Genomic DNA, 18,576 nt, shown 5'->3' with positions numbered 1-18,576 from the left:
AAAACACAAAGGTATGGATAGTAACACTGTCTGTTCTCCCAGCTGAATGCACATTATGAATTCAGTATCTTTTTAGCACCACATCCATTTTGGTTCTTCAGTGCTGCTCTATGAAGCCCCACCCCTTAATGATGATTCCAAATCAGTAGTGCTGTTGGTGAATTTGTGTATCAGAGTTAGACATTTTGGCATATTTTTTTACATTTTCTGTTCTTCTATTGATTCCTTGCTAGCTTTTATTTTGTTTATGTTTATAAACATAAAGAAACATTTATGTTGTATTTCAGTGTATTCATCAGTGCTGTGGACAATTAATGTAAATGTTACAGATATTCCAAATATTTGATCAGTGTCTATTATAAATAAAGCACTTGCATTTTGTCATTAAAGCTAGAAATGGTGCTGAGGTTTGATGGCTTTCCAGAAGTTCTGTCAAGAGCTTGCTAAAACTCATCTAGGCTCTAATGAGCAGTTTAGAACTATTTAGTTTAGTACAACACTGGGCTGAATCTCTATCTGGAAATCCAGTGCGTCATGTATCGTTTATTGAAATTCTTCATAACATTGTGCCATGTGCAGAGACAAGTATTTGATAGTCAGTGAATGATTCATTCAGTGTAGCTGTCCATTTTTACACGTTTTTTGGATCAAAATGTTTACTTGAAAACATCTCTATAAGACTAGAATCGGACCTGTTTGTTTTGCCTGGAAATGAACGTAGACCTCAAGCGAAGATAAATACATTATTTATGGTTTATATGCAGTATTTGTGTGTGTGTGTCTTCCTCCTCATTTGTACTTGACTTTCTCACGGGTGGTATGTATGGAGGGGAATTAGTAACGTTTCCTGCTGACCCTCCTCTCTTGCTGTCCCGCTTCATCTCCTGGGAGCATTAAAGAAAGATCAAACGCTTTGCCCACCGAGCCACACCTTGTTTTGGTTTAGGCCTTGATGAAAGACCTCCCCACTGTGACTTGGCCTGCCTGCACGTTTCAGCCTGCAAAGAGGCAGGGGGGGTTGGGGGGGGCGGTGTGGGAGGTTGGTACAGTTTCTCTAAAGCTTAGCAATTGATTTGATTTGACAAGGAAAAACTTTATTTTATCCTGCAGGAAATTAGTTTTGCCAACAGCTGCTTAGTAAATAGTAAATGGAGATGAAACATTTTTACAAAGCACTAAGCACTAGCAACAAAGAAAAAACATCACACAGTAACGAAACTAAGTGGCAAATATGTGTTACACCAATTATCTGTCTCTTTTGGATTTTTTTACCAAATCATTGCTCCATAATTGTTATGTACTTCTTCCCCTTTCATTTATTCCCTGTTTACCCCATTTAATTTTATTTAATTAATTATTTAACTATTTATTTACACATTTATTTTCAGCTGAAAATACATGCTGAAACATGTATGCACTAAATTAGATCTTTAAAATCTTTTGCTCTCCTCTTTCTCTGTGCTCACAGATTACTGAAAAAGCATACTTTAAAAATAATTTACAAAAGTCTGGCTCTACCAAGCCCCATCTAATGGATACTCATACAGTTAACCAGATAAAATACAGTCAAATATATCTGCTGATTTCTAAATTATGTTACACGATAGTGTGCTATCAGTGTACTAGTTAACAGTGAACATGCTCACTGTTTTGAGTAGGTTACACAAAACAACTTTGAACTACCATTAATTTCTCATGTAATCTCTAACCAACTACGGCGCCTGTAGCCTAAACTAAGCAGCTACTGGAACTAGACTAAAGCATGCTAATTATGTACAATGTTATTTTTACAAAAGCTTTACAAGTGAAAAATTAGTTATAGGGTTTGGATTTTAAATCATAATCTGGTAATTACCATCATAAACTCACATTTTATCATAGCTATGTTGTGTGTTAGCCTATAGATGCTCTGGGCAGTTTTACAGAGATAAATACAGCAGGCAGTTCAGTTTATGGCCGAACCATAAACTTCGGCTGGCTGAGAACCAGTCACTGCTAGTTGTGTAGTCTTAGTGCTGTTTCCACATTGAATTTCAAAAAACTCATAAATTCCCGAGACAATCAGTGTCCTCATGCTAGTTAGGAGCATGCTGGGTGCTGATAACAAACAGTTGCAGATAGCAGTGATTGGAGGGTTGAGAAAATGGTGGCATGTGGCTTAGAGCGTAATGATCTGATTGGCCCAGCAACACCATTCACAGAAAACAAATCAAATGTCACTATCTTAAAAAAGGTGTCGAGAAAAAAAAAAAGGTGTCACTATCTTAAAAAATGTTCTTTCCCTTTTTGACTGGGCAGACCTGTGAAGGCTCTTCTCCTGAGTGGCTGTCACATTATCAGAAATGCACTTTCCACATCAAAAATCATGAATGGAGATAAGAAAAAACCCTTCTGAAACTACCGAGGTCCGGACTTTGGTGTCCTCATAGCTAGTTATAGCCATGCTTTTACTACAGTTCCAGTTTTGGCAGGGCCTTTCCCAAGGCACTGTGCTGATTGCAGTGCACATGGCGTAATGCCACAGTTGCAGTTACAAATGACAGAAATCTACTGAGTTCAATGCTTGTTAGAGAATAGAGTTGTCCATGAAGACACCTGTTAGAATTTTGTCGAGAACTGGAGGCGGTAGGTGGCCGTCTCATAATTCTCTATGCCGGAAAAACCCTGGTGTGATTATCTTATTTAGTCTTAATTATAGTTTTCCTGAAATGGGGTTTTGTTCGTTTCTCCCAACTGTCAGCCCTCCATAGTTTCTACACCTTAAAATTTCTCTTCTTGTATCGTGTTTCATTATTTGTCAGTTGCAGCACATTTAAACAAGTGTAAAATGGATTCTCTGGAAAGATCAGATTGTAAATTTTCAATCTATACTACATTTGTTTTTGAAGTAGAAGAGGAGATATTTTATTATGCTTAAATTTGGTTTTAAAAAAACCAAATACCTGGTTTGAATAATCAGTGCTTTACTAAGTTGAATCAGGTGTGTTGGCAGTGAATTTGAACAAAAACATGCAAAGGCTGAGAGGCATTGGAGAAATTCTTGTTGCTGTTACTTTTTACTAGATTAATGATCGTTTGAATTTATTGTTATATGATGTTTGTTTTCCAAGCAGAAACACACTTATTACCCAGATAAATGGCTTTAAATTGTTTGCTTAGTTGCCTTAAACTTTGCACAATACTGAATGTGACATCACAAAAAACAGTGCATTCAGAAAGGACAATTTTAGTTAAAAAAAAAAATAGGATATATGTTTTTCCATTATATGGGCTCTTTAACATGACCCTGATTATAACACACTGGGATTGCAGTAGTGTTATGGTGTGTTGGCGGTGTTGAATAGTTTGCAGTAGCATCAGTGTTGTTGGAGCTTGTTATAGACTTTACACACTCACATCCACACAGACACCCAGACTTAGATTCACAAAGACTGATATTTAAATGCATATAAATAGACACACACACACACACACACGTACACAAATGCACTGTTGCTCTGGGCTCTATGAGAGTGAACTTGATCAGCTTGCAATCATAGAGAGAGAGAGAGAAAGAGAACAACTGAGGGGCCCGACACCCCACCCACACCAGTCATGTTCTTTTGTATGCAAAAACTGCAAAAGAATTAATGCTTTATTAATTTTCATAAAATCTCTGCAGTTTTTGGCAATTTCAAAGGCCTTTTTAAAAATACAAATTTTGTAGCCCACTGGTGGTGTTGGGGGCCCTGTGCAACTGTTTATAAACCGCTTATTGCACGAAAGAGCACTGGAAAAAGAAAGAAAGAAAGAGAGAAAAGGAAAGAAAGAGAGGTAGAGAGAAAGAGAGAAAAACAAAGGGAGAAAGACAGAAATAAAGAAAGAGAGAGATAGGGACAGTGGGAAATATAGAGAGCGAGAAAGAGAGAGGGGACAGTATTTCAGCTCATACAGTTCATGCAGTTATATTTAGAAGATGTAATAAGATGGAACAAATGTTTACTTTAGTTCATAACTTTTAATATTAGTCTTAAAATGATTAAAACTCCTACTTGTTTTTCTCTCTTTCCTGTATTCACAGTTCTAAAAATGAAGTATAGAATTAATATGATTAAAATGAACATAATGTTGTGTGCCATAAAGCAGGACTTTTCATATGATCACTTTTATAGTGTTTTTTTTTTCTTTCCTCTAAAAAGTTTTTGCTGGATCCGTTTGCTTTAAATGTGCGACGAAATGCCTCGATTTCGTTTGATCTCTCCCTCCGTGTGATGGGGTGAATCAGGCATTACCAGTCCCCCGCTGACAGAAGGAGTGAGAATGCCCCACTTTCACTAAAGTTACATGCACTACATACACCAACACTGTGTATGTGTAGTACTTATAGATTTGAAACATCTGCCAGACCAACCTCTGTTTCTCAGCTTCTCTGAACTTTTTGTAAAAACCTGCAGAGCTCTTAGAATGAAAAAAAAAAAAAATATTGCAGTTTCTGAAGTGTTAATGTTGCAAATGAATAAATACATGTGTTGTAATATATGTATTATAATATGTATATAATATGTATAAATACATATTAATATAAATACATTTTTGTTACTATTTTATGATACTACTAGTACTACTACTAATAATAATATATAACACTATTATACACTATATAATATAGAATATTTGTCATAACCAACATTAGCACAATATATATTCAAATATAATACATAAAATAACTTGTTACATATAATATTTAGTACAGTACAAATAAATGAATGTCATATTTATTCATTTCTTATATTATAAAAATTATATATAAGTATTACTATTAATAATATTTTGTTTAATTTATAATTAATTATTTAAAACATAATTTAAACATTTATTTATTTATTTATTTATTTATTAATCCATTTATTTATTTGTTTTTGGAATGCACTGACCATCAGCACTGAGTATAATTGAACAGAGAGAGTTTTGCAGCTGTTTTGATGAGGGTCAGTATCCCTCACTGTGCTGCATTGACAAGCTGTCATTCTTGATTATTGACAGCCTTCGATAAACAGCTTCTCTTTGAAGGAGACTTAACTCACAAATCCTTCACATCCTTCATCCCAATGATGATGACTCTCCTGAAATCAGTCTAATGGGCTGAAACTTGTGCCTGTGTTTTCCTTTCCTGATGAAAATTCTCCTGTTTATCATATACTGGTGTGAGTTTATAGTAATTTAAAATCATTTATTTTATGTCTGAAGGTCCACAGGGGTAAAGACTTCACAAAGCACACAGTTCAAATCTATTGATTGTCATTAATAAATAAAATTATAATTATAATTAATTCCACTGACCTTAATATCACTACATAAACCAGCCTCTGAATTATACATGTCTAAAGGAAGATGAGTTCATTACTATGTAGCACTCTCTCTCCCCTCCCCCTCACTCTCTCTCCCCCGTCCTCTCTCTCTCTTTTTGGTTGAGTACTCAATAATGTTTTCGGCTTGGTCGGATGCTACAGGGCACTACAGAGAGAGTCCAAAAAGGGGACCTATGAAGTCTTTAGGCAGAAATATAGAAAAATGCACTGTGTAAAATATATTTCTATACATATTTGTGTATATCATTTAAAATATTGTTGTACTGCTCTCATAGTGACTTGCGTATATTCATGATGTCAGTGATCGTGAACTGCTTTACTCTGCCAATAAGCTTATCAGTTTATCAACCAATCAGCGCTCAGCAGTAGTGCTATGAGTGTCCTGCTACCCATACGTGTTGTTGAAAAATGGTAATATACTGGCAAGTTATCATAGTTTTTTTTTAAAATATAATTCTCCTTCTACTTTTTAAAGGAAATTCTGACATGAATGGTCAGAAACATGATTACATTTTTATTTTTATTCATTTATCTTCATTCTGACTATTCACTGAGGACTCGCTCACAGGTGCCTTCCTTGCAGTTATAGTTTTGGTATAATGGGAAGAACAGGAATGGGAGGAACAGGCTCTTCTTAAGATGGCTCTGATTTGAGCTTCCATGACTTGTTAGCTGCAACAGCATCATAGCTCCAGTGCAAAACTGAAGTAGCAAACTTCAGGCACCAAACATGTTTTGGATCATAGGCTATATTTGAGTAAGAGGGGTAAATTTGATTAGCATTGTAATCTCTCTCTCTCTCTTTCTCTCTGTTGCAGGTATCCTATATAAAGGGAATGGTGAGAACATCTTCATTTCACAGCAGCCTCCGGTGATCAGCACCATTATGGGTAATGGACGCAGGCGCAGCATTTCCTGTCCCAGCTGTAACGGTCAGGCTGATGGAAATAAACTGCTGGCCCCAGTGGCTCTGGCCTGCGCATCAGATGGCAGCCTTTTTGTAGGAGACTTCAACTATATCAGACGCATCTTCCCCTCTGGAAATGTCACCAGCGTCATGGAGCTCAGGTATGGATGGAGAGAGGGATGGAATGTTTTCATGGAATATACTGTTTTCGTGGTTGTAGAATAATAGTGAAGAGGTAAAAACTGTGAAGTAAAACAAATGGAATTATGTACTGACCAAAATGTTTTAAAGAAATCAGACTTGTAATTTAGATAATTTCAGAAATTAAAAAATGAGGTGTTGGAGTTTACATTGTTGCTGCCATCTGAAATGCTTTTCCAGCAGGACTGAAGAAGTTACACATGTTTTTACACGTGTCTGGAGCCTAACTGCTTTTATTTCATTGAAAATATTGATTGAGCAAAATTCCAAACTTCTGAATGAATTGTTTGCTTTGAACGCAAGTTCATATATAAACATCAGCTTTACTAATTCTATTTGTTGTAGAAATAAATTTCAAAAATTTAATCATAAGGACTTTGATCAGAACATCTTTAAGATTGTGAAAAACAGACATTCAGTCAGGTGGGTCTAGTCTTTTGAAGGGTGCTGTGTAATGTGCTGAGAGTGTACATTATTTACAGCAGTGTGTGTTTGTGTGTGTGTGTGTGTGTTTTACAGTAGCAGGTTCATTCTGTGTGTATTTTGCTCTATATTTAATGATGGCTTAGCTTCCAGTTCACTAAAAATTGATGCAGTAGCCAAAGGTAAAATAGCTGCAGGGTCTGACCCTAACACCCCGCCATTGAGCTTTTAAGTGTGTATGGGATACCCAGCGGAAGGCGGCTATGCGTGTGTAAATGTGCTGGATTTTTATTGGCATGTTTAACCCCTGAATGCAGAGAATATGGAGATACTCCCTCAACTCTCTCGCTTTTTAATCCACCACAGCCCACTATTGAGCTAAAACATCTTACATGAAAGACTGTGTGTGTGTGTGTGTGTGTGTGTGTGTGTGTACCCTATAGGCTTTTCCAGTCCAGCATTACAATATATCACTGTGTAACTGCTGAAATATTACTGGGCACTAAAGTTTATTTTGTTTTATTTTGTTATAAATTTACAATAATTTCTTAAATATAGCTTTCTTAATTTTAAAAGGTTAGATCAGTACTTGTTTTCTGTTCTGCACATACATTTGCTGTATTTTTTAACAGATTTTGGCACATGCCAAAACAGTGAAATACACAAAAATTATCTACACATTAAAAAGTTGGTTTTGTGTTTTTTAACAAAATGAAATAAAGCAGCAACACAATGTAAATGATATACCAAAAATATATTACAAAGGATATATAGAGATAATTTTACTGGTTCTAAGTCAAGGTTGAAAACACATTTCAGACTTTTAACTGAAGTAAACTTTAGACTAAAATCTTTTTGCTTTTAATGACTTATACCTTAATTATGTTAATTTTACTGTATATATGGATATTATAAAATAAATGATTGAACATTCCATTTTGTCACTACCAAAGTCATAACACCACTGACAATTTACTAAATGTTTTGATAATGACTGTTTCAAATGTGACAATTTTAGCTAATTTTAAGCATAGCTCAAAAAGGCTAGCCAGTGCATTACTATCAAACAAAACTTTGAACAGTTGTACACACAAAAACATCTGAATGTTTTTAATTAAAACATAAAGTTACCTAATTGCAGAAAACATGTGTTTCAGTAGTGACAATTCTTAATGTTACACACTGATTTTCAGACTTACAGACATATTACTTGGGATCTAACAATGGGATCAGTGGGATCCATGTGGCTATGAGGGACAGGGATGCAGTCTCTCTTCCTGGTCTAAAATGCAGGGATGTGGCTAAAATGAGACTTTGTCTATACACTAAAACTCTGTTACAGTAGTGACATGAAAACCTTTAACCTTCTTTTTTTAAATTACATTCATTGTAAATCTAAATCTTTCAACCTATTGAAACCTATTCAAAATATTGAAAAAAATATGTTTAAAATACAAAAAATGAAAGCATTATTTTCACAAGTTGATGCTGTGGGACAGCAGTTTGGACTAATTCAGTAGAATTATTCATATACATTCAAAAGTTTGGAATCATCATTTAAAAAAAAAAATTGTTGAAGAGAATACATAAAATATAATGTAAATTTACTCAGGTGCTACTACTATACAACAAGGTTTCAACTAAGTAGTTAAAAGCTGATTAAATATAGAAATGTGTACTGTGTCCAGAGTGATGAACAGGGACTGAGAAAACTGTAGAACATCAAAAACGTTCTAATAATATAATAATATTGAGAATACATGGTGATCAAATGTTAAGCACAATACTGTAAATAGATAATTACTGTATATTAATTATTATTTAATAACTAAATAACAAAATAACTGTGAAAGGAAAAAAATGGTAAAAAATACCTTCTGGTATCTCATTTAAAGTAGTTCTGTCTTTATTATTTGATTATTATTGAATAAGTAAAAAGGGTATATAGTCTCTACTAAGCACACTTTCATATACTGATATTCATTCAGGTTAATATTTTCAGACACTCAAAATAAGGTCAGTGGATCTTTGGATCTATGGATCTTTATACTGGTCTGATTGTAAATAAACATTAATTATAATCAAAGAAGTCTATTGTATTCTGATTGTAATATTCAGTGTTTATCTCTGTGTGTCTGTTTGAAGCCCTGAAAGCCATTATAAACTTTTAGCACAAGAAACATGAGGTCAGCCTTTATAACCACTCCATTTAGACCTCAAGATCCACTTCCTCCACTCTCACACTGTCACTTGCTGTCTCACACACGCACACTTAGACGGATATTCTTTCAGAGTGCTCTCTGTATGAAATTAAATCTGTCTCAGGTCTTTTATAGACACTGGTTTGGAGGCTTAGAAATGATTGTGTGTGTGTGTAACTCTCCCCTCTCCTCCAACACCTTATTTTGCTGCTTCTCTGATACCCAACCCCTCTTATCTCTCCTTTGCCGTTCTCTTTCTCTCTCTCTCCCTCCCTCCCTCCCTCCTTCTCTCTTTCTCTCTCTCTCTCTCTCTCTCTCTCTCTCTTTCTCTCTCTCTCTCTCTTTTTCTATTTCTATTGCCACAAAATCTCTGCTGTTACCAGTCAATGCTTTCAGGTCCTCTTACTGTGGTTTTGCTATAAATACAGTTTACAATGAGTTAAATATAATTGCATATTTAGTTTGTTACATAATGAATTACAGTTACATTGAGTGTACATTAGGAATGACTCAGACTTTTCGAATAGTCATGAAAGTTCCTCTACCAGAGGGCAGCCTGCACCTTCATTTTTTCTAAAGGTTCATATCCGTTTTGTCCAGTAGAAAGACTACTGCAGTCATCTAAAGGGTACCACACACAGCAGCTAGTAAACAGTGCAGGTATAGCACAAAGGAAGCGTTGCAGAAAAGTGCCAAATAAATATCAAGCGCAAGCTTTTTTGTATAGCTGTATATATTTAAACATTGTCTTCAGAATTTATCACACATTTTTCACAAACTTGCTGTTTGTGAGCTGAAATGTACGAGGTGAAAGAAGTGTTTAGGTTACTAATATTTGCTGAAGTAGTAGACAATTGCTATTTGCCTGTTTATCAGGCAGTGAGATTCCAGTTTACCACAGGACATCTGTAACGTCTCAACATAAATGACGGAGTAGGTACTCAATTTTACACACTGCTTCTTTTCTGGAGTAGGAAACATGTCAAAACATTTAATTTAGCTGATACTCTGTTTACCCTAACCGTCTGTTCTGCTGTCTTAAGTGAATGCACTGTCTCTAGCACTAGCTTGGCAATTCACAGCCAGCAGTCAACATCACAGCATAAAATGAAACTTTTCCTCTATAATTATATGTATTAATGGTCTGAGTTGTGCGCTTGAAGTAGGACACTACACATCAGCTTGATTTCAGTTACAGAGAACACAAGTAAATGCTTTTTTGAGTGCCTCTATACTTACAAAACTCCATTTATACAGAATATGATGGCATTTCCATTCATTTGGGATTAATAAAACCCAGGGTAATAAACACATTCGGACAGGACTAAAATCATTGAGAAATGCCGGTTATATTACATTACATTACATTACCCCACCTCCTTATGTAAAACTAATCCCGTTCAAATAGGTTCTGGTTCTGGATTCAATGTTTTTTAATATCAGATTTGACTGAAATGCCCATGCCTTTTGCACTCTGTGTCAGCAGGTTTATGTCTGCCATGTTATTTTTTTTTCTGTTGCAAACAATAACAAAAGTCCAGCAAGAAATGGAAAGGACTTTTTTTCTGCAAGACTGCACACCTAACAATATCTTTTCATTAGATTTGAGTCATAATAAGTCAGTCATAAATCATAATGCTTAAACATGGATTGAGCATTTAGAATCTGCTCTTTCCAATTTCTCCACTTGACAAGATGCTTTTATTACTTTTAATAACTGTGGTTTTTTAAGGGTTATTTTTTTTTCCCCAGAATTGCTGAACTGTCACAACTACAGAACTTACGGTCCCACTTTATATTGTGTCTCTAATAACTTTGTAGTTACACATGAATAACAAATGCAACAACGCTGTAACTACTGATGATTTAGTTACAATGTTACAGATGGATTACAGAAGTACAGCCTATGTAATTACACATGTGTATCTTTTTGATACACTGCAGATCAGAAGTCTTTTCCAGCAGTTAATGGAAGTATGTTTTACATAACATTAATGTTTTACATAATTACTTTGGAATATCTGTGTTGTAACAAGGTAACCTAATCACATTACATTGATTAATACCATTCTGCAATTACATTATACCTATATAACAGCTACACAGGAACTTTCTTGTAGTGTAGTGATAAAGTTACACTTTAAAATAAGTGGACAGTTCCTGTGTAGTTCTTATATAGGTAATAATGGAGAGGTAATATAGTAATGCAACATATTAATGTCATTATAGGTACATTTTACATAGTAGTTATTGAATAATTCATAGTAGTGACTGAATAAATCATAGTTGGTACTGAATAAATCATAGTACTACTGAATCCTTCATAGTAGTTACTGAATAATTCATAGTAAATTAAATGTTGGCAAAAATCCCATACAACCTAGTGGAGTCCTGTAGCAGTTTTTGTCAAAATGCTGACATTTCAAGTGTATTATTAATTTGAAATGATATTTCATCTGAATTTGTGTGAAAAGTCACACTGATCAAGTTTTTTGTTGTGTAATCATGTTGACATTAACATGGTAGCATCTTCCTGTTGTTTCCAACTTGACTAGCTTCAAGAATCTACAGCAACACAGTCTAACTCGGAAGCATCCTAAACTGGAAACTCAAAATCTGCAAAAGATTCTTATTAGATCAAATGGGATTTTAACTAGTGTTCAGAAACTATGAAAGAACACATTTGTGGGTAAAGCATGGGTAGATCAGTATTAATGTGCCAATGCTAATGTTGCTTAGAAGTCATATCTACTGTTAACTAACAGAATTGGTCGATGAATCGTAATAAGTTTTAAGATTAATAATTTAGCAATCCTGTAATTTGAGTGATTTTAGAAACAAGACCAAGCAGTGTGTGTGTGTTTTAATTAAATATATCTTTTTTCCTCTAATTAACACTCTTGTATTTCTGCTCTTTCCCTCTCTTTCCTTCTGTTCTTCTTCTTCTTCTCTTTTTTGCTTCCACTCCAATAAGAAATAAAGACTTCAGACACAGGTAAGCCTGTGAAAAAGTATGTGTTTCCTCCACACCTGTCCTCTACCTGCCCACAGCATCACCTGTACAGTCTCTGTCTCCACTAAGCACAACAAGCTTTTCAATATAAACAGCGAAACACTTTAAAATGCACCGTCTGAGATTTTAACAGCCAGTAAATTGGTGAATCTGTTAATAGCATGTACTTTTGTAACTTTAAGTTTAGATTTATACATTGTATTAAGTGTAGATTTTTTATGTAAACCAAAAACTAGTCACACAGTTTGGTCTAAACACATATGTATTGAAGTTGATGGGTCACTGTTGGAACAAAATATTGCATTGTGTTAAAAAATATTGTGTTTACAATTTTATATATTTATATATACACATTAGGAGTAGGAATCTCTAGGTAGCTCACGATTCGATTCAGAGGGTTGCAATGCGATTATAAAACCATTTTCAATGCATCTTGATGCATCTTTTTTTCTATACAGAATTTCTTTTTTCTCACTGTGTGACAACTTGGTACTTTTAAAGCAAAGTATTTGTAATGATCCATAAGGAATTTACTTCCAATATCTTTTATTAATAAATCAAATGTAAGCGATGTGGCAAGTGAACTGGAAGACTATCATTCACTGCACTTGTTTGGAGCACATGCTGCTACTCATCTGTGATAAAATGCGCAGTTACTGTGAAATAAGATCCTGTGGCAATGGGTGTTCATGCATCACGTTACAGCCATACCACCCGTTTACTTTAGTGATTCCATAACTCCGGTTTTGGTCTCATTGTGGGGGGGGGTTGCTATGTCAATAAAATATCTTCGCGATGGGATGCTGTATCTCGGCTCCAAAGTGTGCAACATAGCGCGAAAGCAGTAAAATAAAATAAAATAAAGTTTTAACAATAAATGATCTTAAACGCTGTAATTAATGTAGCCTATAACCGCTGGCAAAATGAGAAGCGACTTCAGCCTCGTAAAAAGTAGAACATTGAGAGACATTTTAGAAGAAACTTCTACTTTTGTGGAAAAGTTTCCTGGTGGTGATGCAAGAAAAGCGGCTACAGCTAAGCTAAAGCTTAAAGTAGAGCAAAGTAAGTCTGTGTTTTTGTTTATATTATATTTTTAGCCTGTACTAGTACATTAGCACATACTAAGACATATTTACAGCCAAGATGGTAAAATGGACACAAAATGTTGTGGCTCCCAAGGTCGTTTGATTTTTGTTAAAAAGACAAAATGACTCTTATTAACATTTGAGTTGCAACCCCTGCACTAACGTATATTAAAAAAACAATGTTGCCTTCTTATGAAAGATGAACAGCAATTTGACAGCATTTTCACAAAACAAGAAAAATTAGAATATTTAACAAATCTTTAACATTTTTTGATGAGTGCACTCATCAGTTTTACTATTGTTCTAAAATATGAAAAATAGTGAAAAGAAGGAAAATCCTTGCATGAGTAGATGTGTCCAAACAATTGACTGGTATTTTTGACTATAGTGTATATCTGCTCTCTTGTACATGTAAAGGAATTCTTTCCAGGATTGCGATTGATCTACTGAAAATGGTTTTCAAAAGCTGTCTGATAGCGAAAATGTTGAAAATGTTGCAATTGTCGGTGAAGACTTCTTTTCAAATACAGTTTATTTTTTATTTATTTAATTGTTTTTTTTTTTTTTTACCATAATTGAAGGTGATGTCTTCCTCTGTGTCTGCTGAGGAGATTTGAAGAGAATCTCAGATGGTGTGTCATGGGCTTATAGAGTTGCTGTGAGAATAGTGTGTTTTGAGAGGCTCGTTGTGTTTCTTCTCTTTTCATTCACGTTTTGGTGTGTGAAGTGGCATCTATGCACTCTATTGATGAAAAGATGGCTTAGCGGAACGTCCTGAAGTGTTTATGTTCATTCCTCTGTGTGGTGAAAGACAGCCGTATTGCAGAAAGGCTTAAAGCGTCTTTTTAAAGGTACAGGGAAGAGACAGACTTGTTTAACTTCTATAGACCTTTTGATTCTGCTAGTTCTTTCCTTCAGCACTGTGTGTTGATAGAGAAATACACAGAGTGGCAAGTTTAGCTGACTCCAGTGGAAATGCTGCAGTGAAGAACACTGCAAGAGCACGAGGGCGGCATGTTAAACTTAAACACTGACTTACTCCTTCTACTATTATTAGCTATATGACATACTTTTGTCATTGTTTATAGATAACAGTGTGTCATACAGTGTTAGAAATCGAATCAGCACATCTATTTGAGATCACTTAACAGCTCAACACAGCATAAGGCAAGTGTGTGATGAGTTAGGCATGCGGTTTGCACCATGCTAATTGGTGAGGTATAAGCTTCCCTTACTTGTTAGCTATGTGTAATGTTACATGGTAAGTTTCTGTTACTTAACACACCAAACACAAACCTAACTGATCAGCTACATTTGGGGTCACTTATGCCTAAATCTCTTTCAGATAAAAATGAAAAAACCTATTTATATGAGCTAAGCTAATTAAGCTTAATTATTAATTATCCTAACTAAGCTAATACTAAGAACTAGAATGAAACAGAGGCTTAAAGAGAGTCTGTGAAAAGTCAGCCAACGAAGAGTCTCTGAGGTTTAAAATGGAAAAACCATAGAACGCTCACAGTCACCGATGGAACCATGTCCAGCCAAACCAGCTAATTCTAATTCTGTTCCAATAAAATAAGAGAGGAATGGCCTCTACATTTGCAGGATTACAAAATTTATCCTTCGTCTCAAACTTTAACCAGCCTTAATGACTTGAGCTTGCACGCTTCAAATTAGCTGCGTTTATATCCACTCATGAGCACCACCGAGCTCCAATTAAACCCTATGGGGCTTCAAAAAGGCCCAAACCTATGATCTCACAGCTGAGTCACTATAAACTCTGCCTTTGAAGCCTGACCTCCAGCTTCTAACAAACTGTGTATGTCTCTAACACAGCCGAAAACCCACCAGACCCTGCTCTGACACTTTTCTAACAGACTTTAATGCTCATGAGTTATAAATACTAATAGCAAAACCACGCTGTAATTTTATATGAATTATTCACTGAAATATGCTCATTGAAACAAGCAGAGAAATTGAGTGGACAGTGCAGATTATTAACTTTCAATCCATACCATATATGTGTTGGTGAGTAAAAGAGGAGATCTTTTCATTATGATTTATTGTACAGTTCATTTGCAGAGACCAGCCTTTACATTTTTGTCTCACTGAATGTGAATCAAATGTAATGTAATTCATTATATAACTATATAATTTCTCAGGAAAGCTGCTTTGGACAAAGTGCTTTGTAAGTAAAATGTTTGAAACAGATGAGTAAAAAATTTTGTAAAGCTATCTAGAAAATTTCAGCAGCAAAGTACTGACTTCAATGAAATAAACCTTTAACCCCTTCAGATTTCGGATTAAATCACTGTAGCTCCACCAGCGGGCGGAAACAATGATATCATGTTTCACGTGTAGTTTGTTTTTTTGTGGCCTCTCTTTATTCTTTATAATCAAACAGGCTGTTTTTGTGACTGTGCCTTTAAGACTAATATACCTCATTATGCAAAAGTTTGGGCGGACCTTACCTTGCCTTGCCTTGCGTTGCCTGAGTAAAAATGGGTTAACTTGTCCTGTACAGAGAACACACTTCTGTACATTTTAATGCACAATTACTGTTAATTTGCTGAATTTAATATATTGAGGGAACAAAAAACATACATATTGGCCTTTGGCACAAATGTATTTATTATGGCACATTTTATCAATATGTTATACTCAGCAAATACATAGAACCTGTGCTCTAAAATTAGCAGAAAAATGTCATATTCAAGAGTGTTCCCTGTAGAGGATATGTTAACTTATTTTCACAAAATGTAACATAACAAAAAAAAAAAGAATCCAAAACGGGCTGTTTTTTGCTGCTTATTTTCCATTCACTGGGAAGTCAGCACCATGCCATGTTTTAAAAGTGTAACACTGAGTTCAAACACTGTTGGGACATTTCCAGGGTCAAACACTGATGGGACACTGATGGGACATTTTTTTCGGTCTCCTTATAGTTAACAGTGTTGGTATTAAGATCTGTCTCGAGTGATGTGACTATAATTGGACAGCGAGATGTGTAGCCATATACAACTGGCATTTCCATGTGTCTCAAATGCATCTCCAGTGACCTCATGTGATGGAAATCTGTCAACTAGTGGATTAGTTGTGATTAACATATGAAAAAAGGTGCGTGTTCTGGACTTCTGTGAAAAATATTTTGTTAGTAGCTTGCTAATACAGGCTCGGATAGTGTAGAAGAGTTTTGTTGTAAGCTTCAGCCTCAGACACTCTGCCCAGAGAAGTACACAGACTGTCTTATGCACACTGCACGCTAAAATTAGCTTTCAGCTTTCAGAAACTCACCTTTTAGTGAGATTTTTAACTGGCATTTTGTTTTGCATGTCAGTCAGATGGCTCTTTAGTATTACAGTTCTCTCAACTGACTCCATGTGGCTTACAAGCCTGTATTTCACCATAGTCTTACACAGCCTGAGGTGGAATTAGTTTAAAATTGAGTTGTTTTTCCACACTAATTAATTACTTTGGGCTTTGTTTTGGGCAAGAAAAGATCTATCTGTCTACCTCCTTATCTGTCTAATTGCCTGATCAACTAAATTTGGGGTAAACTGTGTAAATTAGATTTTTTATGGACTATGCCTTCAAGTCCCACTCTGATCAGCAGATGTACTTTGAGATCAGAAGTGCTGTTCCCAGATCAGTAATAAAGGCCCTTTAAAAGAACAGCAGGGCGTGGGAGTTTCATCTGTGCCTCTATGTGTGTCATTGCGAGGTGTTCTCCCCAGAGTAGACACAGACACAGACATACACACACACACACACACACACCACACACACACACACACACACACATTCTATTCTTAGCTTGTGTTAATTGACGCCCTGTGAGGAGTTGTTGATTTTTTTCTCGGCAGACGCCTGTCGCCTCATGCTGACTCGCTGACTGTGTTTTTTTGGTGATAAAGTGGAGGTGATGGAGAGGACGTGACAGATTGGTTGCCATCATTGCGGTGGTGTCAGTCTGCACTGATCTCCAGTCAGTCTGCATTAAGCTCAGTGTAAGACAGTGCTCACGGTCTAACGCCGCTTTGCTCTAATGAACAGCGTCCACTAAAATATTCTCCATTGGCTCAAATACAGCCTGAACAAAACTAGCCCTTTAGCCCAGTACCAACGCTTCAGTACTAATACTGAAATGCTATTACTGCAGTACCAGTGCAGCACTAATATTACAGTACTAACACTGCTTTTGTGGCCTGCTTGTGTTTTGACTCCTGCCTGTTGTGGCAATAATTATTATACTAACACTGCAGTATTAATACCGCAATACTAATACCACAGTAATAATACTACAATACAAATAATGCAGCACTACTGCTGCAATAATAATAATAATAATACTGCAGAACTAATACTGCAATACTAATGCTGCAATAATACTGCACTACTAAGCATTGCAGTGTTGCAGTATTAGTACTGCAGTAACACAACCATACTAATGGAGTACTGCGATACTGTGATACAAATACTGCAGCACTAGCACTTCAGTTCTAGTACTGCAATAATTATACTGCAGTACTAATACTGCCATATTACTACTGCTCTAAGAAACTGCAATACTGTTACTATAGCACTGAGCCTGCAATACTAATACTGAAATACCAACACTGCAGTACTACTGCAATGCTAACACTTTAGTACGAATGCTAATACTACAATACTAACACTACAGTAGTCTATGCTTCTTTGTTTTTCCTAATAAAATAATCATCATAACCTGCTTACCTGTTAAACTCCTTTAATAGCTGGGAGAGGTGTGTCATAGTACAAGAGAACATAAAAACTAGTCACCCTCACCTGTTCTGCTCTTGGATTACATTTATGTGATGGACAAGGCATGCAAGTCGGTTGCAAGTGCAAAGTGGCTTTATTTGGAATATCCAATAATCACTGTCACAACAGGCAAGGGTCAAAACACAAGCAGGCAACATAAGAGGCATATCCATAGTCAATGTCAAGCAGGGGTCAAAAACAAAGGAAAGACCCACACAAAGTAAAAAGGCTTGGAACTTGGGTTATCAAAGCAGAGACTTCACCAACACCCAGGGAACACAAAGGGATGCCTTTGCTTGGATGAGAACCTAAACAGGTCCAGGATATGGGCTGGAGGTGTGGGAAATAGAGTAGACGCAGCCAGGGTGGAGCAGAAAAAGAAGACAAAGGCACATGGCCTAACCTATATAAAAGTTTTATTGTTCTTAATGATCAGTTATGATTTATTTTATTATTTTATATATATATATATATATATATATATATATATATATATATATATAATTTAACATTATTTATGATTTATGATATTTGCTGAGACAGTTGTGTTAAGAGTCAGGTTTAGAATGGCATCACCACCAAACAAGCCGCCTTCTTCTGCGGCCTCTCTTAC

At 35.6% G+C, this 18,576-nt stretch overlaps 1 protein-coding gene across 3 annotated transcripts in view; it reads left to right on the top strand.

Moving 5' to 3' along the window:
- tenm3 (teneurin transmembrane protein 3) overlaps positions 1–18,576 on the top strand; it is a 452,242-nt gene that overhangs the window by 397,571 nt on the left and 36,095 nt on the right. For all 3 annotated transcript variants that reach the window (XM_036574879.1, XM_036574878.1, XM_036574880.1), the window contains one exon: positions 6,167–6,416. In XM_036574879.1, coding sequence (XP_036430772.1) covers positions 6,167–6,416 — 250 coding nt within the window. The remainder of the gene's footprint in view (positions 1–6,166; positions 6,417–18,576) is intronic.

Source organism: Colossoma macropomum, unplaced genomic scaffold, assembly GCF_904425465.1.
Source record: "Colossoma macropomum unplaced genomic scaffold, Colossoma_macropomum, whole genome shotgun sequence".
NCBI lineage: Eukaryota > Metazoa > Chordata > Actinopteri > Characiformes > Serrasalmidae > Colossoma > Colossoma macropomum.
The sequence above is the reverse complement of the archived record's forward strand: the minus strand, read 5'-3'. Positions and strand labels throughout refer to the sequence as shown.